The sequence below is a fragment of the Cololabis saira genome, chromosome 10 (assembly GCF_033807715.1).
Source record: "Cololabis saira isolate AMF1-May2022 chromosome 10, fColSai1.1, whole genome shotgun sequence".
Lineage (NCBI taxonomy): Eukaryota > Metazoa > Chordata > Actinopteri > Beloniformes > Belonidae > Cololabis > Cololabis saira.
The window spans coordinates 1,846,191-1,871,956 of NC_084596.1; the positions used below are offsets into that span (position 1 = coordinate 1,846,191).

General features: G+C 46.5%; 2 protein-coding genes across 2 annotated transcripts; both read right to left on the reverse strand.

Annotated features, from left to right (window-relative positions):
- Positions 1-114: 114 nt before the first annotated feature.
- LOC133452300 (NLR family CARD domain-containing protein 3-like) lies at positions 115-10,010 on the reverse strand. The gene is made up of 5 exons (XM_061731534.1): positions 8,527-10,010; positions 8,060-8,233; positions 5,031-5,201; positions 3,392-3,438; positions 115-3,288 (listed from the first exon to the last, which is right to left on the reverse strand). The coding sequence occupies exons 1-5, from the start codon at positions 9,918-9,920 to the stop codon at positions 2,738-2,740; spliced, it is 2,337 nt and encodes a 778-aa protein (XP_061587518.1). The 5' UTR covers positions 9,921-10,010; the 3' UTR covers positions 115-2,737.
- A 750-nt stretch (positions 10,011-10,760) lies between these two features.
- Positions 10,761-24,278, reverse strand: LOC133452302 (uncharacterized). The gene is made up of 7 exons (XM_061731538.1): positions 24,082-24,278; positions 23,244-23,376; positions 21,384-21,611; positions 21,138-21,254; positions 20,394-20,472; positions 13,668-13,878; positions 10,761-11,236 (listed from the first exon to the last, which is right to left on the reverse strand). The coding sequence occupies exons 2-7, from the start codon at positions 23,330-23,332 to the stop codon at positions 10,836-10,838; spliced, it is 1,125 nt and encodes a 374-aa protein (XP_061587522.1). The 5' UTR covers positions 23,333-23,376; positions 24,082-24,278; the 3' UTR covers positions 10,761-10,835.
- Positions 24,279-25,766: the final 1,488 nt, after the last annotated feature.

Sequence of the window (25,766 nt, forward strand, 5' to 3'; positions counted from 1 at the left end):
TCTTCGTAATTATGACCAATTCAACCTTGAGGCGCATGGGCCTCCGCAGCAGAAGTGGCTAAAAGTGAATAAACTTATATTTTAAGTAAGTAAGTAAGCAAGTAAGTAAGTAAGTAAGTTGGTAAGTACATTTTATTTGTACAGCGCCCTTCACAGACCATGGTCTCAGAGCGCTTTACAGTTACAATAAAAACACAGTTAAAAGATACATACAAATTTAAGTTTAAAAGGCAAAGACAACCCATTGACGATCATTACAGCCCCAAGACAAATAAACAAATGGACAAATAAAAAGGTCGTAAGTTTCCTTTTGAAGGAGTCAACAGACTCCATGGAACGCAGAGAGAGCGGAAGATCGTTCCAAAGCCTGGGAGCAACGGCCTGGAAGGATCGGTCTCCTCTGGTCCGGAAACAAGTACGAGGTACCATCAGCACGTTCTGGTCCACAGACCTCAGAGCCCGAGCTGGGGTGTAGCTGGGATGTCTACATCAGCAACATGTAGACATGTTGCTGATGTTTTTACATGTTGGATGTTGCATGAATATTTCCATCTTCTCACTTAATTTTTTACATCAACCACTTTGAAAACTGAACGAATAAAATTAAAACAATCAGATGAAACAATCAAATATTATACAAACTGGAAAGGTTGAACGTAAGATGGAAATGTTTAGATTTGAAGCTCAAACTTTCTTTCAGGGAAGAAAGACTTTAAGAATCTAAACATGAAGTTAAACATGAAAACATCTAGAGACAGAATCAAGAATAAAACAAGAATAATGAGATAAAAATCTAATTTATGATCAAACATCAACAATCCAGTAAATTATTTAATATTTAAATGTGGAAAAAGATCAAATAAAAATACAATAAACCAAAAAACTAAAGATAAACAGTGATCATCTCCTTCTTCTTCATCATCATCATCATCATCATCATCATCATCATCATCATGGTGTTGTGCCACTCGGGTAGCTTGGCTGATTAGTTATCGAAGGGTTATTAATAATTTTATTAATAATTATTAATAATTAATAAAGTTGACTATTTATCAAATTGAATGACCAATATGATAAAATCCTCGGGGCACCACCCTGTTCCTTAAGCAGGGAAATGATAACTTTTACAGCAGAATATCAGTCTCAGAAATTAAGGTTTATGCCTAGTATACAGTAATTGAAGGGTGAAATTCGAGCACTAGGCTCTGCTTAAACAAATCAATTTGTGACCAAATCTTGCATGAAATAACAACAACCACTCGTTAAAAAAAATCAATCAGGATTTATTCACATACGGGTATCAAAAGATGGTAAATAAATACCCAATAAATCCCGATGGCAAAACTACCTTATTACAAAACCATTACCTAACTAGAAAAACAACAATCAATAAAATGCAACATAAACGTTAAATGCATGGAATGAAAAGAAAAGAATCAAATGTAATAATAATAAAGATGATAAAGAACACAATAATGATAACGTACAGTAATACGCATACAGTAATCTCATTAAACATAAGTTCAGCTTTACACCGTTCTAACTGACTGATCGCCCAAACGCCACCTCACGTCTCCTCTGGATTCTGGATCTGCGGGCTCTGTCGGTGGTGACCGGGTTCCTGCCGGGGTTCCCGGTGTCGGAGAGGTCCGGTTCAGCTTTGACCCCACCGCCGATCGCTTCTGGCGGGGATGCTCCGATAGCGAGCGGTCCCTCAGTCTCTGTCCTGCTCCTACTTCAAAGAGAAAAGGGCAACAGTTGCTGCAGCGGCGCCTCACGCCGGCTCTCTGGTCCTGACCGCGGCCTCAACACCGGCCTCGTTGCGACGGGGGGGCCGGTTCCTCCCTCGGAACGTCGGCTCACGTCCCTTGTGTGTCGCAGGGCTGCGGGAGGGGTTCGCGGGTCCAAGGCTGGAGCTTCTACAGCGGGTTCTGGCGGAGCAATCTTCCTGGACGCACGGTCCCTGGTGTGGAGAAAGTGCTCAAAGGAAGAAAGGAGTTAGCAGACAGAAAGAGTTGAGAGCGCCGTGCTCTGGTATCGGATTTTACGCCCGGCCTGTTAATGCAGGTCCGGAACGGCTCCCCCCCCACCCCAGGCTCTCGGGGAGTAGATGCGGCAGCGGCTGCACCGTCGGCAGGCACGTCTTGTCCGGTCCGCTGGCTGAGGGAGAGAGAGTGAGCACTGGGCAGGACGGGAGTTTGAGTTCCGCGGGCTGCGTGATGTCACCAGCCCCTGACAAGTGATTGGGTGCTTCCCGCTTTTGGGCTTGGGGCGGTTTTACTGAGAGGGACAGTCCCCCCCTTCAGGGCTCGCTTCCTGGGGCTCCATTTAGTCTGAACCCCCCCTGGTGTCGTCACCCCAGGGAGTCTGTTCCTGGTCCCTTTGCGTTGTCTTTTCCTTTGTTCCTCCAGGTCTGGCAGGAACCCTGCTGGGTTTGTGGGGGCTATACTGCGCCTGACCCCCCTCCTAGGTGTCGTAAACTTACTATCTCGAGCTAGGCCGTGGGGGTCGTAAACGGACTATCTCGGCCGAGATCACCAGGAGGCACATTGCAGCCGGTTTTCAGCTGAGCAGTTTCAAAGTTTCAAATATACACATTCACAAAAATGTTCATACACATTTATAAGTCCAGAGTTCACATGGGCGACGCCCAACAATGGAGACACTGAGGAACCAGAACCAGAGTCCAAGTCCAGGATCCAACAGAGACAGTTTCTCTGACAGGAGACTCTGGAGACTAAACTGGACACAGAGACGCTGAGGAACCAGACCTGGACCAGGCCCAGAATCCAAATCCAGCACAGAGAGGTTCAGTGAAGCTGGTGTTGAAGGTGTGGAGGTGGATCAGTCTGTCAGAGACAGAGACTTCATAGAAGGACAGAGTTCCAGCAGGAACGTCCACGTACACTGCTGCTCTGCCAGAGAATGAAGATGGAGATGAGGAGGTGATGGATGTTTCTCTGTTATTGTGACGGACACGGTACTGATCACCTGGATAACAGTCCAGACTCCAGGAATGATCGTTTCCTCCAAACCTACAGTCACCAGACTTTCCTTTCCTGCTGATTCTTCTGTAACTCACTGATACACAAACTGTTCCGCTCCACTGGACCTCCCAGTAACAGCTACCCGTCAGAACTTCTCTACACAGCAGCTGAGGACGATCAAACCTGTCTGGATGATCAGGATATGACTGATCCTCCCCCACAAACATCATCTTCCTGTTGTCATCAGACAGTTTGATGTATTTGTGGACTGTGTTTGTGTCGAAGGTGAGTTGACAGGAATCTGATGGAGAGAACAAACAAGCAGCTGCAGTTATTATTGATCAGTTATTGATCACTGATTGACTCATGAACGAGTGAAGATGGTTGAATAAAAACACACTTACACTTCCTCGGACCTGGTGTCAGAAATCGTTGTCCAGCAGGATCCACCCTGGAAGGAGGAGGAGGATCAGACCAGCTCAGTCTCTCTCAGAGGAAGCAGAGATGTCAGAGCCCCCCCCCCATCACCTGTTGGACACTCCTGTATCCACTACACCCCCCCCCCCCCCATCACCTGTTGGACACTCCTGTATCCACTACATCCCCCATCACCTGTTGGACACTCCTGTATCCACTACACCCCCCCATTACCTGTTGGACACTCCTGTGTCCACTACACACACCCCCCCCCCCATCACCTGTTGGACACTCCTGTATCCACTACACCCCCCCATTACCTGTTGGACACTCCTGTATCCACTACACCCCCCCATTACCTGTTGGACACTCCCGTATCCACTACACCCCCCCCCCCCCCCATCACCTGTTGGACACTCCTGTATCCACTACACCCCCCCATCACCTGTTGGACACTCCCGTATCCACTACACCCCCCCCCCCCCCCCCCATCACCTGTTGGACACTCCCGTATCCGCTACACCCCCCCATCACCGTATCCACTACACCCCCCCATTACCTGTTGGACACTCCTGTATCCACTACACCCCCCCATCACCTGTTGGACACTCCCGTATCCACTACACCCCCCCCCCCCCCCCCCATCATCTGTTGGACACTCCCGTATCCGCTACACCCCCCCCCATCACCTGTTGGACACTCCCGCATCCGCTACACCCCCCCCCCCCCATTACCTGTTGGACACTCCTGTATCCACTACACCCCCCATCACCTGTTGGACACTCCCGTATCCACTACACCCCCCCCCCCCATCACCTGTTGGACACTCCTGTATCCACTACACCCCCCATCACCTGTTGGACACTCCTGTATCCACTACACCCCCCCATCACCTGTTGGACACTCCTGTATCCACTACACCCCCCATCACCTGTTGGACACTCCTGTATCCACTACACCCCCCCCCCCCCATCACCTGTTGGACACTCCTGTATCCACTACACCCCCCCCATCACCTGTTGGACACTCCTGTATCCACTACACCCCCCATCACCTGTTGGACACTCCTGTATCCACTACACCCCCCCCATCACCTGTTGGACACTCCCGTATCCACTACACCCCCCCATCACCGTATCCACTACACCCCCCCCATCACCTGTTGGACACTCCTGTATCCACTACACCCCCCCCCCCCCCCCATCACCTGTTGGACACTCCTGTATCCACTACACCCCCCCATCACCTGTTGGACACTCCTGTATCCACTACACCCCCCATCACCTGTTGGACACTCCCGTATCCACTACACCCCCATCACCTGTCGGACACTCCCGTATCCACTACACCCCCCATCACCTGTTGGACACTCCTGTATCCACTACACCCCCCCCTCCACCCAGTAGTGTGTCCTACCTGAGAGTGTCCTACCTGAGAGTGTCCTACCTGAGTATGTCCTACCTGATAGTGTCCTACCTGAGAGTGTCCTACCTGAGGGTGTCCTACCTGAGAGTGTCCTACCTGAGAGTGTCCTACCTGAGTGTGTCCTACCTGAGAGTGTCCTACCTGAGTGTGTCCTACCTGAGAGTGTCCTACCTGAGAGTGTCCTACCTGAGAGTGTCCTACCTGAGAGTGTCCAGTCTCCAGCGGGGATCCTCCAGTCTAGACAGAAGCTTCCCTGCTGACTCCCCTGGATGGTTGTAGCTCAGGTCCAGCTCTCTCAGGTGGGAGGGGTTGGAGCTCAGAGCTGAGACTAGAGAAGAACTTCCTTCCTCTGAGATCAGACAGCCTGACAGCCTGCAGACACACAACACAACACACATGCATGACCTCTCACCACTATTTTCCTTGGCACCAACATGGAAATGGTATAATTCCGTCTGAGCACCACGGATATTGTACTATGCGAAGTCAATGGTCTCCGTTGTCGTGATATATACACGGATTATTACATTATTATTATGTATATATTATATTTTATTTTAGTGGCTAAGTTAGGAGTTTTTGACGCGCAAGTTACTGTTTGTTTGTAAAAACATTTTTTAAAGCTGTTTTAACAGTGTTTTAATGGTGTTTTTATGATTTTTAATGGTATTTTGATGGCGAGTATTAAACCGTGTTTTCTAGTATTTAACGTAAATTCGAGTATTTAACCATGTTGTTTGCTGTCGCCATGACGATGCAGGTGGCGTAAGTGATGTGAAATTATTATTTTTAGCAAAAACCACAAGCGTTTCTTACTTCTAACCAATCACAAGTGGTGCATTAACCTAACCTAACCTAACCTAACCAGACCTTAGCCAGAGCATCGTCCAGCCACAAAATATCATTTTTAATTGCTTTTGAACCAGGAAGTGGAGACAGGCGATATTTAAATTCATTGCTCAAACGGAATTATACCATTTCCAGAGCCCCCCCACCTCCAGCAGACCCCGTCCTTCGTCACACACGTTACCTGTTTAAGTTGAAGTCCATTCAACTTAAACAGGTAACGTGCCACGGAAAATAGTGGTGAGAGGTCGTGGGCATTTCACAGATTTTTGTGAGATCAGGTTGAGTTTTGCTGAATGGGGGTGTTAAAACGTGAAAAGCACAAGATTATTTGTTCTATCTCACACTGTCCAGAAATTTGTTGTGTTGTTAAAACATGGAAAATACTTTTTATTCTTTTTAAATTGAGCTATTCATTTGATTTTTCTTAATATCTTCTTTGAAAGTATGATGAGAAAATGTAAATCATGACTTTAAAAAGAGGAAATGTAGTGAGAATGCCATTGTGCTGATTATAATGTTATTTTTTGTACTTTGAGCAGGTGTCCTAGTCTCTGTTGTCTTGAGTTGTGAGCATTTTGTTTATGTAGCTTATCAGCAGCACAAGCCTGCGCTATCGTGACGGGGATTGAGGAACTCAGATAGAAGCAGCTAGCAGAAGCTAATTAGCAGCAAGATGCCTCACTTTTCCTTTTCAATGGATGATTACCACAAACTGCTCCAGAAGATAGCAGTACTGGAAACAAAAATTCACAGGCTCGAAGTGAATGGGGAGATAAATGGACAATATGGGAATTAATCTACTCTGGCGACTTCCCAAAACAGTGAAATGGAGCAAGCTAACAGAAAGCTAACTAACACCACCAAGACGCAACAGGAGCTGGGAACAAATGGCAATAAATCAACAAGTCCTCCCTGGAACTCTCTTGGTGCGAAGCCAAAGCACTACAAATCGCCTCCCTCAGATCTGAGAAGACGGTTATCAGGCAGAACCCAGCACCTGGTGACCTTGGACGACATTGACTGGCCTGCATTACCATCGCACAGGAATGACTCTTCAACCCCAGTACCCGGCAAGAGGAGGAAGGCTACAACAAAAGCTAAGAGCAAATCGCCCCAAGACACAGGGATTCTACTGGAGAACAGATTTACTCCACTATCTCAAACTCCAGACTCCCTGGGAGAAGGCTCATCTTCTAGCTCCAGAGAAAGGTAACAGGTAACCTTGCTAAAGGGCTACAGGCAGAGCTAATGACTGGGCTTTGTATGCTGATAGTGGGCGACGGAGCTGTGAATGAGATAAAATCATTCTGCAGCAAAAACACAAAAGTACTCTGTTTTACCAACGACATGGTGTCTGATATCACAAAGAAGATTCGGAGCATTGCTGCAGCTAAAGCTGTCGTCATACACACAGGAGCCCTTGATGTTATGAAACAACAATCGGAGATATTAAAGCAAGACTTTACTGATCTGATGAGCACAGTTGCACACCTTTTATCCGATACCACGCACCAATACTTTATTGTTGTTGTATTTACTGGTTAGTGCAGCTAGGGGGAGGCGTTGAGCCGCCCCGCTCATTGTGTAACGGTATTCACCAAATCAATGAGTGGATGTGCCAGAATTTTCTCCAGCTAAATGCAGAAAAGACAGAGGTGATCATTTTTGGACCTAAAACTGAAAGGGAAAAGATCAGCGCTCACCTTGGCTCCATGTCATTGACAGCTACAAATCAAGGCAGAAATCTTGGTGTAATTATTGACTCAGACCTGAACTTAAGGGCCAGAGGAAATGTAAAGTCATAATTCCATTGTGCTGATTATAATGTTATTTTTTGTACTTTAAGCAGGTTTCCTAGTGTCTGTTGTCTCTGAGTTGTGAACATGTATGTTTATGTATTGAATTAATGTCACGGTTTGGTTATTTAGCCCCTGTTTTATTTTGAAACCTGTGTCTTTGTGTTTCAGTTCTGTCTTGACTTCCCTTGTTCCCATCTGCCCTCATTGTCGTCACCTGTGTCTCGTCAACCCTTCTGTATATCTGGTCTCTTCTTTCCATTGGTCCCTGCTGGTCCTGACTATTTCCTCCCTCCATGTTTCTGGTCAGGTTTGTCACGTTTATATTCTGGTTCTTGGATCCTGCTCAGCAGCACTTTTTGTTAATAAATCACTATTTTTGGAATTCCTGTCTCCTGGTCCCCTGCATCTGGGTCCTATCCACCCCACCTCGTGACAATTAATGATAATATTGTAACTAAGCTGATGATTCTGATGAGACCCCAGAGAAACTGCTGTGAAAGGTCAGCAGCTAACGGGGATCTAATAAAACAACCAGACAAACAGTTGTAACGGTCACCAGTTCAACACTTGGTGGATTCTGACCTGAGAGACTCCAGTTTACAGTGTGGACTCTCCAGTCCAGGACACAGCTGCTCCAGTCCTGAATCCTGCAGGTGGTTGTTGCTCAGGTCCAGTTCTGTCAGACTGGAGGACTGAGTGCTGAGAACTGAGGACAGAAGTGGACAGATGTCCTCTGAGAGGTTACAGCCACTCAGTCTGCAGAGGAGATTAAAGAGAGATCATGAGGTCATTTAAAAGTTGATAGTGTCATTTAACAAAGAAATACATTATATATCAATGAATGCTGATTATTTCAACTAATAATAAGTATTGATCATTTTGATAGCTCCACTTCTCTTCTCTACATGTGAAGTTTCCTGAGATTAATCATTGAGAAGAACTGGTCCCACATGAACCTGAACTTAGTTGAACAGTGAATTTAACTGGTTTCCTCCATGAACACAAGATGTGATTGTAACTAAAACAGATGTGTCCGTGTTCGTCCTTACACAACTTTCTTGGAGGCTTTGACCACCGGCAGCAGCCTCAGTAGAACCTCCTCTGAAGCTGAGAACTTCTTCAGGTCAAACTCCTCCAGATCTTCTGATGACAGTAAGATGAAGACCAGAGCCGACCACTGAGCAGGAGACAGTTTATCTGTGGAGAGACGTCCTGACCTCAGGGACCGTTGGACTTGATTCACCAGAGAACGATCGTTCAGTTCATTCAGACAGTGGAACAGGTTGATGCTTCTCTCTGCAGACAGATCCTCACTGATCTTCTCCTTGATGTGTTTGATAGTTTCCTGATTGTTCTGTGAACTTCTTTGTTTTGATTTCATCAGACCTCGTAGAAGGTTCTGATTGGTCTCCACTGAAAGACCCAGGAGGAAGCGGAAGAACAAGTCCAGGTGTCCGTTTGGACTCTGTAAGGCCTTATCTACAGCCCTCTGATAGAAGTCAGTCACGGCTCTGGTTTTAAACCACGTGGAGGTGTTTCTTTGTTCCTCCAGCAGGTTGACTCCGGACTTGATGAAGGTCAGATGGACATGAAGAGCAGCCAGAAACTCCTGGACACTCAGATGGATGAAGCAGAAGACCTGGTCCTGGTACAGGCCGCTCTCCTCTCTAAAGATCTGGGTGAACACTCCTGAGTACACTGAAGCCTCTCTGACATCGATGCCACACTCTCTCAGGTCTGGTTCATAGAAGATCAGGTTTCCTTTCTGCAGCTGCTCAAAAGCCAGTTTTCCCAGAGACTCCACCATCTTCCTGCTCTCTGGACTCCAGTGTGGATCCGTCTCAGCTCCTCCGTCATACTTGGCCTTCTTCAGTTTGGCCTGGACCACCAGGAAGTGGATGTACATCTCAGTCAGGGTCTTGGGCAGCTTCCCTCCCTCTCTGGTTTCCAGGACGTTCTCCAGGACGTTCTCCAGGACCGTAGCAGTGATCCAGCAGAACACTGGGATGTGGCACATGATGTGGAGGCTCCGTGATGTCTTGATGTGGGAGATGATCCTGCTGGTCTGCTCCTCATCTCTAAACCTCTTCCTGAAGTATTCCTCCTTCTGTGGGTTAGTGAACCCTCTGACCTCCGTCACCATGGAGACACACTCAGGAGGGATCTGATTGGCTGCTGCGGGTCGTGTGGTGATCCAGAGACGAGCAGAAGGAAGCAGGTTCCCCCTGATGAGGTTTGTCAGCAGCACATCCACTGAGGTGGACTCTGTAACATCAGTCAGGACCTCATTGTTGTGGAAGTCCAGAGGAAGTCGACTCTCATCCAGACCGTCAAAGATGAACACGACCTGGAACTCTTCAAAGCTGCAGATTCCTCTGGTTTCAGTGAAGAAGTGATGAACTAGTTCCACCAAGCTGAACTTCTCCTCTCTCAGCACATTCATCTGTCTGAAGGTGAATGGAAGCAGGAACTGGATGTCCTGGTTGGTTCTGCCTTCAGCCCAGTCCAGAGTGAACTTCTGTGTTAGGACTGTTTTCCCGATGCCGGCCACTCCCTTCGTCATCACCGTTCAAATCAAATCAAATCAAACTTTATTTATATAGCACTTTTTCTACAAATAATGAAACACAAAGTGCTTAACAGGAAAAAAAAAAAAAAAAAAAAAAAAAAAACAAGAAAAAACAAATAAACATAAAACTTATTAATGCCCCCCCCCTCCCCCTCCCCGCAGACAAAAGCACACTACAATTCACCTAAATTCCTAAATTACACACACAGACACGCACGCAGACACATGGTGTAGACATGGCTAGGCACAGAGGATCCAGGTGAGGAAACGGTAACAGGGAGCTGTCCACGCCAGGAGGTCTCATAACCCGCAGCTACAAGGGGGGGGGGGCCACAGAGACCATCCCGGCCCGGACGGAAAGAGGAGTCCACACCACAGTGGTGAAGCCGTGGTGCAGAGCTCCACAACCATCCAGGCCAGAACGACCCCCAGGACGACCCCCTGCAGGCCAGAGTCACTCCCAGCATGGAGGCTCCCTATGAGGAAACACTGGAGATAAACGCTACAAGAAAACAGGATAAAATACACTAAAGGAGTTTATAAAAAACATAAAACATACAAACATAAAATCCTAAAAGTATGTCTAGAAAGTAAGACATTAAAAACTAAAATAATAAAACAGTAAAATGTATAAAATAGACCATAAATAACAACTAAAATGTTTAGATAAAACATTGAGATTAAACAAAAATAAAATACGATAAGAAAGGATAAACTAAATATAAAACAGAGCAGTAAGATTCAATAAAAATAAGGGTGAGCATAAGAAATGTAGAAGAGTTAAATGAGTCAGTTGAAAGCCTGATTAAAGAGATGGGTCTTGAGCCTCTTTTTAAAAACATCAACAGTCTCTGCGGCCCTGAGGTTCTCCGGGAGGCTGTTCCACAATCGGGGACCATAAAAACCAATCACCGTTCTGATTGGTCCTCCTCTTCCAGGTGGGGGTTTAAAGATGTCTTCCTGTCTGATGGTTGTTTCTGCTCTGTGTGGTTTCCTGGAAGCAGCTTCAATCTGTCTGACTTCATGTTCATCGTTGACCTCTCCAGTCCCTCCCTCTGTGATGTAGAGCTCTGTGTAGATCTGCTTCAGAAGGGTTGGGTTTCCTGCTTTAACAATTCCCTCAAACACACACTGGCTCTTCTTCTTCAGCTTAGACTTCAGCCGCTTTTTACAAACTGCAGCAGAAAAATCTGAATACACATGAAAAAAAAACCAATTAGGGGTAAATCCACAAAGAACAGATTGCGCCCGCAAATAGCGCTGTGAATTGCGCTGCATTAGCGCCCGCAATTTGCCCTGCTTTAAGGTCCTATTCACAAAAGATTTTGCTCTAATGATATACCGGAGCAAACACGCCCATAAAGTTTTGCGGCTGAGTGCAATTTGCACTTGTCTGAGTGAGCGGAGCTGTTTCCAGTGTTCTCCATATTTCAGCACACAGATTGGTCCATAATGAAAACTGCAGAGAGCACAATAGACTCAACTTTCACGTATTTGTACTAGTATTTCGCATAGATAGATAGATAGATAGATAGATAGATAGATAGATAGATAGATAGATAGATAGATAGATAGATAGATAGATAGATAGATAGATAGATAGATAGATAGATAGATAGATAGATAGATAGATAGATAGATAGATAGATAGATAGATAGATAGATGGAAAAGACATCAGTGTCTGTATGACATAAGCTAATGAAATGTCAAATGTTAAGAGGCTGTGCGCATTTACGCACAAGGCACAGCACCGGTACTGGATCGGGATCAGATCAGGATCTAATGGTAATTCATGTTCTTTGTTTTGCTACACGTATGAAAGCTGTATGTGTACACTGTATGAAAGCGATACGAAAACGGCCCCGCAGCCCCGCTTCACCCCCCGCTCCCCCTCCTCCCCTCCCGTCTCCCCTCAGAGCTGCTCAGGGCGAGTTTATGGTTCTGCGTTCCTTTAACGCAGAGCCTACGGCGTAGGTGCGCGTCGCCGCGTACCCTACGCCGTAGGCTCTGCGTCGTTTTAACGCGGGACCCTAATTTAGGCACCATACACCTGCACGTAAAGGTTTCACGCGCGAGTAAAACTCATATATATGAAAAAAAATCTGAGTCCCTTTAGGGGCTCCGTGGGGCTCCCTAAACGCAGCCCCTCATTTGTTCTGTCCTAAAGCGGTGGGTGAAGAAGAGGCTGCAGCTGCAGCAGCACCAGAGTCCTGACTGACTGAGCTTCACACAGAGGGACACGATCAGCGCTATTTTAATTTATTATTTTATTATTTTAAGTCTGATATATGTTGTGATATGTGATGACATTATTAAGCTGTTAAACACACACATTCTAGATTTATATGTTTATATGGTGGAATTGTTTGTAATAAAGCAGCCCCTACTGTATGGATGAATCCTGAACTCCGTCCTGTTATTTTTATTTTTAAATCCGAGATAAGTCCACAACCCCACTTGATCTGACTGTCTACAGTCATGTCTGAATGTAGATTTCACCCTTAATATCATTCAGTATCACACAGGCTTGAATGACATTGAGAGAGAGAAACAGAGAGACGGGGAGTGAAGAGTTTGCGCGCAGTTTAATACACGCTTTGAAAAGACGGTATTTGCTCCACTATTTTTGCGTGTGGCAAATAGCCCTGGCCTTTGTGAATTAGGCGCTTTTTGCAATGAGGCTTATTTGCATAGAAAGGGGGCAATTTTGCGCCGAATTACCTAATTTGCATGCATGCAAATGGTACCGGCGCAGACTGCCACTATTTGCTTGGCAGCGCAGTTTGTGGAGCAATTCGCCCTTTGCGGGTGCTTTGTGAATTGGACGCTCTCTTTTTGTCTCATTTGCACCGGTTTAGCGGCCGCAAAAGCCGCGCAATCCTTTTGTGGATTTGGCCCTTAGTGTTTAAGTTCAACTTAATTCTCCTAAAGAATCAGGATGTGAACCGACACTGATCGACTCTAACGTTATGATGAGCTGTCCAATATTGAGAAGAATCACTTTTACCATCAAAACACCTCTGAACATTCAGGACGTGGAAGTGACAAGAACATCTGGTGGTCCTGGAGTTTCTAGTACCAGATGTTAGCAGTACAGCCCTGATGGGTCGTGGGTTTGTGGGTTGTTGTGTTCTTGTTATTGTTGTGGTGTCTGTGAAGTGGATTTTCCAGGTTTAGGATTGGAAAACACCAGAAGATGATCTGATCCAATAATCTGTAGAACCATCAAGACAATCTGGAGTTCAGCAGGATTCCTGGAAGAGGAAAACCAGGACTAAAATCTTCCAGTTATCTTGTGGTGTTGGTCGGTTAAACATGTTTATTGAGGTCCACTGCTGTCCTGTACAGGGAGGGTGCTACTGTAGGGGGTACTGGGACCATGTGGGGGCAACTGGTCTGCAGAAATGTTTAGCTGGGTGTCAACGGTCAAGACAACCTTCATGTGGATCAAGAATGCAGATTTGATTCCAGCAGAACTTTGTTGGAACAAGATGAGCAGAGTTCCTCCCTTCATCTCTCAGTGGTTTTAATGTTGTGGCTGATCTGTGAATGTTGTTCATCTCCTGAGGCATTCTGGGTCATTTATCCAGCAGCTTAAATGTTCAGAGAAATCCTCTTACTGCTCTGCAGACGCTCAGCCAGCTCCTCCTGCTTCATTCTCCTCAGGAAGTTCACTGTGATCTTCACAAACGCCTCTCTGCTGCTCCTCCTCTGCTCTTCATCCTCACCCTGCAACAGATGCTCTAGGGATTCTGGGTAATCTGGACTCAGAACCCTCTGGATCTTCTTCAGCTCGTCCTTCACAAACAGGACAATGTTGTCCTCCAGCAGCTGGAACAGAAGACACATGAAGGACACAATCAGACTGAAACCATGGAGACAAACATCAGACCCATGTTGGACAGACTGACAAACTGCAGGCTGACTATAAGATCTATAAAGATATGCTCAGCACTTATAACAAAGAAATAAAACAATCTAGACAGCAGTACTTCTCTCAAATCATCACTGTCAATTCACATAACGCTAAGTTTCTCTTTAGCACAATTGACAAACTTATTAATCCTCCGAGACCAATACCCACTGAGTTCCACTCCTCTGATAAATGTAATGAATTTGCATTATACTTCAAATCTAAAATCCTGAACATTAGGAACAATATTGCGACTTCCTCTGCTGGTGGACGTGACCACTCTCCCTCTGCTCAGCACCGTAGCGCCAGCACTCTTTCCAACTTCACCCTTACTCAGTGCAGTGACATACAGGAAGTAGTGCAACAGCTGAGCTCTGCGACCTGCTCGCTTGATCTTATGCCCACTAAACTGTTCAAAGATGTTTTTAACTGTATTGGTGATGATGTACTCAAAATTGTAAATACCTCCCTACAGTCTGGAATCTTTCCCTCAGGTCTCAAACATGCTATTATAACACTATTGATAAAAAAGAGTAACCTTGATCCATTCACTGTTGAGAACTACAGGCCCATTTCAAACCTTCCATTCCTGGGGAAAATTCTGGAGAAGGTTGTCTACCAACAATTATACAGGTATCTGTCATATAATAGCCTGTTTGATGTTTACCAGTCTGGTTTTAGAAAAAATCACAGTACAGAAACTGCCCTGGTCAGAGTTATCAATGATCTGAAAATTAACACAGACAACCACAAAGTCTCTATTCTGTTACTGCTCGACCTTAGTGCATCTTTTGATACTGTAGACCATGTCATTTACTTCAGCGCCTTGAACAGTGTTTGGGCCTCAGAGGCCTCAGTTCTTAACTGGTTTTCTTCATATCTAAGTGGTAGATCTTTCTCTGTTTCGGTCGGCAGCTATGAATCTGATAATGTCAGCATTGAATATGGAGTCCCACAAGGGTCAATTCTAGGTCCCCTACTTTTCAATTTGTATATGTTACCACTTGAGTCCATCATTCGGCATCATAATATTCAATATCATTCTTATGCTGATGACACACAATTATATGTATCTGTTACTGCCAATGATTTGAGCCCAGTCAATGACCTCATTCAATGTATTACAGATATCAAGTATTGGATGGCAACGAACTTTTTACAGCTAAATGAAGAAAAAACAGAGATTATTTTAATTGGTCCAAGTGCTCTGAGGCAACATATTCTCCCTCTATTAACTCCTCTGTCAGTAAAACCGTGTGAGCTTGTCAAAAACTTGGGTGTTATTTTAGATGCTGATTTTAACTTCCAGAAACACATAGCTAATGTCTCCAGGACTGCTTTATATCGCCTCAGAAATGTATCTAAAGTAAGATGCTTTCTGTCACAATCAGATTCTGAAAAACTGGTTCATGCCTTTTTTCTCTAGTAGATTAGATTATTGCAATGCACCTTTTGCAGGACTAACAAAGCAAGTGTTACATAAACTCCAGCTTATTCAAAATGCTGCAGCCAGAATTCTAACAAAAACCAAGAGGTATGAACAGGGGTTAAATCACCTCTCGATTTTGGCCTCCCTGTGTTCCGGGACTTATTTGGGCAGATCCGGCACCTCTCGTATATATATAAAACAATAATAATATAAAAAAGTGTAACTTTTTAAATAACTGCGTTATTTTGGGGTTGATGCAGCCGCGTCTTTCTGCCTGCAGTCACTGCACTGTGTCCAGCAATGACCCGCCCACAGCACCATCTGATTGGTTACACACAGAGACACGCACGGGAAACAGCCAATCAGTGGTGAAGGCTGTGCATGCTCTGTGCTCACACAAACAGAGGAGCGGAGAATAAGTTTAGCCGGGTAGAGAAGCTCCGGAGAGGATATCTATGTTTCCAAGATAAGTTAAGGCAGCAGACACCCTTTTATTGTTATTCTAGCTTTCCAAAGTGCACCAGATTGATGCATTTAAATGCATTATGCTCAAAAAATTTCCTGGGGGGGAGCGCACCCCACCGCAAAGAGTAGATTTTAAAGTACTTCTTTTCGTCTTTAAATCTATGAATGGCTTAGCTCCCTCCTACATAGTTGACATGCTGACTGAATACATTCCGAACAGATCCCTTAGATCATCAGAGTCTTCTAATCATTCCTAGAATCCACACTAGATCTGCTCATGGTGCTTTCAGTCACTACTACACTCTCTGGAATTCCTTGCCACAGGAACTAAGGTCTGCTCCAAAAGTGCCCACTTTCAAAAGCAGACTAAGGGTGCGTCCCAATACTCCCCCTCGCCCTCCTTTTCTTCCCTAACCCTAACTTTTGCGCGTTCCCGTGAAGGTAGTGGTGTCCCAATTCCTCTTTTCACCTAGGGGGAGGGGGCATAACGAGGGCTAGGGGCTGAGAATAGCCCCTTCAAATCGAGGGATTTCAGATGCTGACTTGGCGAGCGAGGGGGTATGAAAAAAAGAGGCTCTGCGTCGATTTGACTCGCCGACCGAAGGCAAACAGGCAGACTGGTCTCAGAGAAATAGAGAGAAATAATCCTGTGACTCGTCAGATTTGTTTTGTTTCTGATATAATAGTCTTCAGAAACCACAAAGTAATCCAGCTGTTATCTGGGTAATTTACACACTTTCAGATAAAGTTGCGGAAGATCACGCCAGAATAAAGGGATTTATGGTTCCGCGTTACACCAACGCAGATCCTACGGCGGAGGTTACGCAACCTACGCCGTAGGCTCTGCGTCGATTTAACGCGGACCCAAGCTCCGGACCCGGCAGACAGAAATCTCTAAATTTCGGAGCAAATTTCTTAACAGGCGTAGCTACAACTGTTAGATTTCATCTATTAAACCAACATATTCCTAAATGATTTATTTCAGCCGGCGTGATTCTCAACAGAGCTGCGTCCCGGGAGAGAGTGTCTCTCCCGGGGCTGACGGAGCAGCCTGACCCGGCGGAGACGTCTCTTCTCGGGCTGTGAGCTGAGGCTGCTCCCCGGGGCCGGCGGCTCTTCTCATCTCCGAAAACATCGGGTCAAATTTCTTAACAGGCGTTATTTGGATAAACTGAGCCCCGGTTGGGGATCTTAAGGTTACCATTATACCTGAAAAAATATTAAAACTTAATAAAGTGCCATATTAACAGCGCTACAGCTGAAATTAAAACAGCTTTTGGCTCTCAGCTTCCTGATCAGGGAAGGGATGAAAACGAGGGGTAGGGGGAGAATTGGGACAGGCACCTGGGCCAAGTGCCCTAGATCTCAAGTGCCCTAAAATCTCCCCCTTCTTTTTTAGGGCTTAGGGAAGAAAAGAAGTGCGAGTGGAGAAAAGAAGGGCGAGTGAAGGAGAATTGGGATTGGGCCTAAAAACTTACCTTTTTGCACAGGCGTTTGAGTAAACTCATGGTTGGCTGGGTGATCGCACTTTTGTTAAAATGGAATTATGGTTGTTATTGTTTGTTCTCTTGTCATACTCGTTATCTATTTCTGTTATTGTAAACTTGTAATTTTGTTTATTTGTTTGTTTATGTCATGGTACGGTTTTCTAGGACCCAAGTGCAGGAAACAGAGAGAGGCTGGGGGCAGGAGTTCTCAAAAACAAAAAGGATTTAATCCACAAAAAAGGCAAAACAAGGCGCTGCAGAGCAGGATTAACAAAAAACCAGGATCATGAAAAAGGTACGAGGAGACGTGGAGGAAGACACAGTACGGACCGACAGGGAACCAAGGAATGACAAGACAAGATATACTGAGGGGATAACGAGACATGACGAGACACAGGTGCAGACACAATCAGGGCAGATGGGACACAGGCGGGGCAAAACAGAAACTGAAAGTCAAACAGGAGGCTGGGGGAATGTCAACCTTGACAGAACCCCCCCCTCAAGGGACAGATCCCAGATGTCCCACTCGGCCTACCACCCAGGGCGGGCGGAGGGGGCCCGGAGGAGGGCCAATGCCAACACACGGCCAACGTTCCGGGGGCCGTCCTGGGGACCGGGCAGACCGGCGAGAACGCTCGGGGGGACGTCCATGAGGCCTAGGCCTGGGTCTTGACGCGGGTCTTGGCGTGGGGCTTGGCAGGCTCGGCGGTCTTGGCGTGGGGGTTGGCGGTCTTGGCGTGGGGGTTGGCGTAGGGCTAGGCGGTCTTGGCGGTCTTGGCGTGGGGCTTGGCGTAGGGCTAGGCGGTCTTGGCGTGGGGCTTGGTGGTCTTGGCGGTCTTGGCGTGAGGCTAGGCGTGGGGCTAGGCGGTCTTGGCGTGGGGCTTGGCGGTCTTGGCGGTCTTGGCGTGGGGCTTGGCGGTCTTGGCGTGGGGCTTGGCGTGGGGCTTGGCGTGGGGCTTGGCGTGGGGCTTGGCGTGACGGGAACGTGACATGGCTCTGGAACGTGACATGGCTCTGGAACGTGACATGGCTCTGGAACGTGACATGGCTCTGGAACGTGACATGGCTCTGGAACGTGACATGGCTCAGGAACGTGACATGGCTCAGGAACGTGACATGGCTCAGGAACGTGACATGGCTCAGGAACGTGACATGGCTCAGGAACGTGACATGGCTCAGGAACGTGACATGGCTCTGGAACGTGACATGGCTCTGGAACGTGACATGGCTCTGGAACGTGACATGGCTCTGGAACGTGACATGGCTCTGGAACGTGACATGGCTCTGGAACTTGACATGGCTCTGGAACTTGACATGGTTGCGGGGGTACCCGGGTCCGAGGCGCCGGCTGCGGGGGTACCCGGGTCCGGGGCGCCGGCTGCGGGGGTACGCGGGTCCGGGGCGCCGGCTGCATGGGGCTTGGCGGTCTTGGCGTGGGGCTTGGCGTGGGGCTTGGCGTGACGGGAACGTGACATGGCTCTGGAACGTGACATGGCTCTGGAACGTGACATGGCTCTGGAACGTGACATGGCTCAGGAACGTGACATGGCTCAGGAACGTGACATGGCTCAGGAACGTGACATGGCTCAGGAACGTGACATGGCTCAGGAACGTGACATGGCTCAGGAACGTGACATGGCTCAGGAACGTGACATGGCTCAGGAACGTGACATGGCTCTGGAACTTGACATGGTTGCGGGGGTACCCGGGTCCGGGGCGCCGGCTGCGGGGGGTACCCGGGTCCGGGGCGCCGGCTGCGGGGGTACGCGGGTCCGGGGCGCCGGCTGCGGGGGTACGCGGGTCCGTGGTGCTGGCCCCCCCTCAAGGGGCGCCGGCCCCCCCTCCAGGGACAGATTCCAGATGTCCCCAGAGTCCACATCCAGGGCGGGCTGGGGGGGGACACGGGTCCTCGGAGCCGGCTGGGGGGGGACACGAGTCCTCGGAGCCGGCTGGGGGGGGACACGAGTCCTCGGAGCCGGCTGGGGGGGGACACGAGTCCTCGGAGCCGGCTGGGGGGGGACACGGGTTCTCGGAGCCGGAACAGCCTGGGGCTGGCGCTGACGCCGTCGCCGTCGCCTCTGCAGGCTCCTGGGTCCACCCAGAGCCAGGCGTGTTCCCCAAAAGGGGTCACAATAATCCTCCTCGGCCCAGTGCAAACTTTTAGCCGCTTCATGGCAGAGAAAGTCCAACATGGTGAGGTAGTCTCCCGCTGGGTCCACCTGGTCGGTCCGTTCTGTCATGGTACGGTTTTCTAGGACCCAAGTGCAGGAGACAGAGGGAGGCTGGAGGCAGGAGTTCTCAAAAACAAAAAGGATTTAATCCACAAAAAGGCAAAACAAGGCGCTGCAGAGCAGGATTAACAAAAAACCAGGATCATGAAAAAGGTACGAGGAGACGTGGAGGAAGACACAGTACGGACCGACAGGGAACCAAGGAATGACAAGACAAGATATACTGAGGGGATAACGAGACATGACGAGACACAGGTGCAGACACAATCAGGGCAGATGGGACACAGGCGGGGCAAGACAGACACTGAAAGTCAAATAGGAGGCTGGGGGAATGTCAACCTTGACAGTTTTTGTATTTTTGAGCACATTGAGTCCATGCTTGTAATGTGAAATGTGCTTTATAAATAAAATTGACTTGACTTGACTTGACAGTCCACTGGTCTCCAGAGACCAGCATGGAGACAAAAATTAGACCCATGTTGGACAGACCCATGTTGGACAGACTGACAGTCCACTGGTCTCCAGAGACCAGCATGGAGACAAACATCAGGTCCATGATGGACAGACTGACAGTCCACTGGTCTCCAGAGACCAGCATGGAGACAAACATCAGGTCCATGATGGACAGACTGACAGTCCACTGGTCTCCAGTGACCAGCATGGAGACAAACATCAGGTCCATGATGGACATACTGACAGTCCACTGGTCTCCAGAGACCAGCATGGAGACAAACATCAGGTCCATGATGGACAGACTGACAGTCCACTGGTCTCCAGAGACCAGCATGGAGACAAACATCAGTTGTTGTTCATGTACAGACCTGAAAGATGGAGTCCAGCTGGGTCTGATGCTGCTGGACAGACGGACCACTGGGGGACTCTGAGATCTGCTGGTCAACTCTGTGGGGGAACCAGGAAGAATTAGCTCACATCATGTCTGTCCTCACAGAGACAAACACCAGCTGAAGGTCCATGAAGTCCTGTTGGGATGAGGACAGTCCACCAGAGGACTGGTGGTGCTGAAGGTTTACTAGTCCTGCTGATCCAACGAGAACATGTGACCTCAGTGAAAAGTTACAACAAGATCAGGAACATGGACAACTGATGGAGACATGAAGCAGCTGAGGAACTCTGGATCATCATCAGGATCAGTAAGAGGAACTCTGGATCATCATCAGGATCAGTAGGAACTCTGGACCATCATCAGGATTAGTAAGAGGAACTCTGGATCATCATCAGGATCAGTAGGAACTCTGGACCATCATCAGGATTAGTAAGAGGAACTCTGGATCATCATCAGGATCAGTAAGAGGAACTCTGGATCATCATCAGGATCAGTAAGAGGAACTCAGTCCTCAGGAAGGTGAGACCTCCAGATGTGTCGACCAGAGGAAAAAGCTCCTGACAGGAGATGAAGATCTATGAGGAGGAAGCTCAGATCACCATCAGGTGATGGAGGACCACAGGGGTCCAGGACCACACGATCTACTCAGGAAGAAACATGTGGACATTTCCTAACACGAGGACTGATTTAAATACATTTAATGTGTTTAAATACATCTCACCTCTCTGAAGAAGACTGTTGGTCTCCTTTAAATTCAATTAATCTCGGATTTGACTGGTCGCTCTTCAAGGACAAACAGCTGGGTTCATGTTCAAGAGAGTTTCCTTTCTGATGGACCCTGATAGAAGACAAAAGTTCAAAATGTAAATATTCTATTTATATGAAAAATAAGTTACTCAGATAAAAATATTCAGTCTATTTAAAACGTATTAAACATAAATCATCGGCAGCATTTAGATACACTCACCTCTTTACAGTAGAACCTTGGACTCCTTTAAAGTCAAATATCAACCCTTTTGACCGGTCACTCTTCAAGGAAACACAGCTGGGTCCAGGTCCAGGTTCAGCTCCAGGTCCAGGTCCAGGTCCAGGTCCAGGTTCAGGTTCAGGTCCAGGTCCAGGTCCAGGTCCAGGTCCAGGTCCAGGTCCAGGTCCAGGTTCAGGACCAGGTCCAGGTCCAGGTCCAGGTTGATTCCTGTAATAATGATGTTTGGTAGGGGTGTCACGGTACACACAAGTCACGGTTCGGTACGTACCTCGGTACAGGGGTCACGGTTCGGTACGGGTTCGGTACAACGGGAAAAAAAATACAAAAAGTCCCAAATGTATAAGACGAGTTTTTTCTTCCTTTATTTTGATCATAGCATTTGAAAGTTAAAGTTTGTTCAATTGGCTACAAAACTAAAAAGCATCTCTTATTAAAGTGTAAAATAAATAGAATAAAACATTTAACTTGTGCATTAGTGTTTTTAATTTTACCACGGACTGGTTTATGTGAGCGCGGGATGGGACATTGTAACGAGGCTCGAGCACTTTTAATAAATACTTGAACCCGGGCTCCTCTACTGCTGCATATGGGCAGAGCCGTCTGGGGGCGGAGCATTCTCCATGGGCCCTTATGATAGTCATTTTAACGTTCAACAACATCATCCTACCCATCAAACTACATTTATTCTCACTTTTATTGAGCCAAGCCTATAGGCCTATGCTGCAGAAAGCAGAGTAAAGTCACAAACTTGTTCAGAAGAACACACACACACACACACACACACACACACACACACACACACACACACACACACACACACACACACACACACACACACACACACACACACACACACACATACACACACACACACACACACACACACACAGGCCTGACAGCTGTCAATCACATGGCTCTGAAAACTCAGGTAGTCACGGACTGACTCAGTTCATTCTTTGATACAATTTAAATACAAAAAAAACATACAAATTACACAATCTATTTAGATAGATATAGACACAGCGGTCTATAACATAATTTCTGAGCTCTATGAGAATAGACTCGGCGGTCTCGTTCACAACAACACAAGCTCATTCAAATAGGCAGCTGGTCAAGAAACTGATAAATAAATTATTTATGAAGGTTACACTCACTCACCAACGGTAGTTGACTCTTCCATAACCCAAAATAATCCAAGTAACGTGGAAAACGGGGTAACATTCAAAACTCAAAACTAAAACAAATTTAGTCCTCTTTTAAACTTTAGCGCTAATCTCCTTCACTGTGACTGTTAAGGCTGATTTATGGTACCGCGTTACACCAACGCAGCGCCTACGGCGAAGGTTGCGCGTCGCCGCATAACCTCGCCGTAGATGCGCCGTACCCTACGGCGTATGCTCTGCGTCGATTTAACGCAGAACCATAAATCAGGCTTTACAGCAAATCCGTGTTGGCTCACAGCCCTGATGCGTTCAGGACAGTTGTAAATTAAGAATTAGAACATTTTATCGTTATTATAGCCTACAATTTATGATGATATATGAATTGCACATATATTTATTGATATGCACAGACTAGCACACATTTAGGTCTGTAATGGAACGTGACTGTTGATATTTATAAGGGGGAAAAAAACGATGATTGATTTTTTTTTTTTTTTTTTTTTTTTTAACTCAGTCAGACGTATTCGCCGTATGACTGCGTGAACCGAACCGTGACCCCCGTACCGTCACGGGACGGGACGAATACAAATACCGTTACACCCCTAATGTTTGGTGATGTGAGTCTTGAGCTCTGACATGCAGAAGAGTCAGGGACAGTTAGAGATTCTCATCTCACCTCTGAGCTTTGCTCCGACTCTCATGTTCCCCACACAGAGAGGTTTTAGAGGGAGGGACTCCGTCCTCTCCGTCCTCACACTGGTCCATTCTGCTGAATTCACGTCCACATCAGCTCACACACACACCTTGATCTGCAGAGGAAACACACATCAGCTCACACACACACCTTGATCTGCAGAGGAAACACACACCACTGGTGTTGGACAGAGATCAGCTGAGCCTGCTCTGGTTTGCTCCTCTCTTTAGTGTTTGTCACTAGAATGCAGTCAGAAACCAGTGGGAGGTGGAGGAAGTCACTGATACAGACGTATCTGCTGATCCGAGCTGCTCTGAAGCTTTCTCTCAGAGCTATCTCATTTTCTGTGTCTAAAATTAAGAACATTAACCTCTATGAACAACAGAGTTTTACTGCAGGAACAGGAAGTTGAAAATCTTGAACAAGCAGAAAGAGACTGGGCCTATCCGTGAGTCTGGTTCCTGTAAATGTGAAGAAGCTCAGAGGTGAAACTGTCCTGCAGAGACATGTGTCCTCCTCCTTCACAGCCTCATCACTCACTTACACAAGCAGCAAACAACTTCCTACAGGAACAACGCTTTATTTTGAAAGGCTCGACAGGAAACAGCAGTCTGACTTTAAATCTGGAGACGACAGCTTCATTCCAGGAAATAAAAACACCAAAGTTTGATCGATGAAGAAAACTGGCAGATCATCACGGTGTTTCTCATCAATAATAAAACCAATAAAAATGTTGTCATTAACAATCATGTAGATTTATCTTCAGACACAAGAATGATCAAAGTTTGCAGGTAAATCAGAAGTGAGAACGAGTTCCTACCTTCACCTGTTTGAGTCAAAAGACAAAGTTCAGGAGTGAAATAAACTTTTAAGTATTGATCCGGTTATCAGCAGTTGTTCTTCCTCGGGTCACCTCACCGGGCGCGTTTAACGCCTGTTCTTCCAGATGTGTTACGGCAGATTTACTTCTAGTTTGACCGAGAATTCCATCGCGTCCACAGCAGCTGCTTGTGAGCGTTTCCTGGTTCAGTGCGATCAGGAGTGACGGTTACGGGTGGAGTGAAAACTTGTTTAACAGGACGAGGGAGAAAAGAATGCAAGAGGAAGGACGGGAGGAAAACAGGTTTAATCACTGAGATGAATCTGACGCGGCCACTGTGGCGTAAACTTTTGATCCCGATTTTAGCTCAAGCTCAAAGCAGGAAACTTCTGGGCTAATTTTGGGACGGATGCCAGCAAGATGTGAGCAGTGAAAATCCAGCCTAACCTCTGCTTTACTGGCATGTCTTCACAAGAATGCGCATGTGTGTGTGTTGAGCATCTGTACGTTTACCACCAGTGAGGACACAAGGCCTTCAGCAGAGTCTGATCTCAACCACGGCCTCCTCTAGGACCGTCTTCTGTCCTGCCTCCATGTCTGCTGACGAGACCCTTTATACAGTACTAAAACTATGTTTCCCATGAACTCAGCAACACGCCTTTAGAGAAATCCTTTAAGTCATTAAATCATGTCATATCTGTATGTTTGTTTGTGAGTGAGAATGTTAGAATAATAAGTTATCAAAGGTATGGGTTACCCTGCTGATGATGTAACATTACCTGGGGAAGTAATACATAAAATAAATGTATAAACTGCAAAAAAACAGTCAAAGTGAAGTGAACAACTGACATCGTAATTTATCCAAGAAAGGGATTGAGAATTGAAAATGACCTCATGTGGAAGTTCAAATGGGCCTAAAAGGTCCTCCAAACGGCCCAGAAAGGTGTTGAAGCGTCTAGTTGTTTCTAAGACTGGATAGCTGAAGGAATGAAAAGTCACCTTATTTACACTAATGGCACATGTTTAATCCAGTCAACTAGTACATGAAGCATACAAAATTACTTTAAAGTAGAGCTGACTATTCAGTGACTTATTTTCCCCCGATATTCGTTATCTCTGCAAGTAAAATTCACATTTATTGACTAATAACTTCTTAATGTGTTGGTTTTTTGTTGAGAAACATCCAAATACACATTCTTAACTTCCCTACAGCTCTGTCTGAGGTGTTGGTCTGTGAGTTAGTGACGTCACTCCAGCCTGAAACGGCAGCTCGAGCAGAAGACGACAGTTTTAACCACATGTACCATCATGAAGCAAGTCAGGGCCCACATATTTTACAGTTTATACAAATATTAAAAACATGCAAACTGAAGCAGTAATTTAGATACTTATGACCACCTATCAGAATTAAAAAAGAAAAGGAAAATACACTTTTAAACCCAGTTTTATATGTTTACAACTCTTCAAATATGTTAATGGTAATAATATTTAGAGATGGAAACATTTTTGTTAGTGATGAGGCATTGTGACACCTTGGCTGACCTGTTGATTGATCAGAGTGAAAAATTGATCACATACTGGCAGAATTGAAGCCAGAATTATAATTCTGGTAAAATCAGACCAGCTTAAAGTCTTGAGTTATTCAAATCTAATGACAACATCAGATCTTTGCTGGAACACACAAG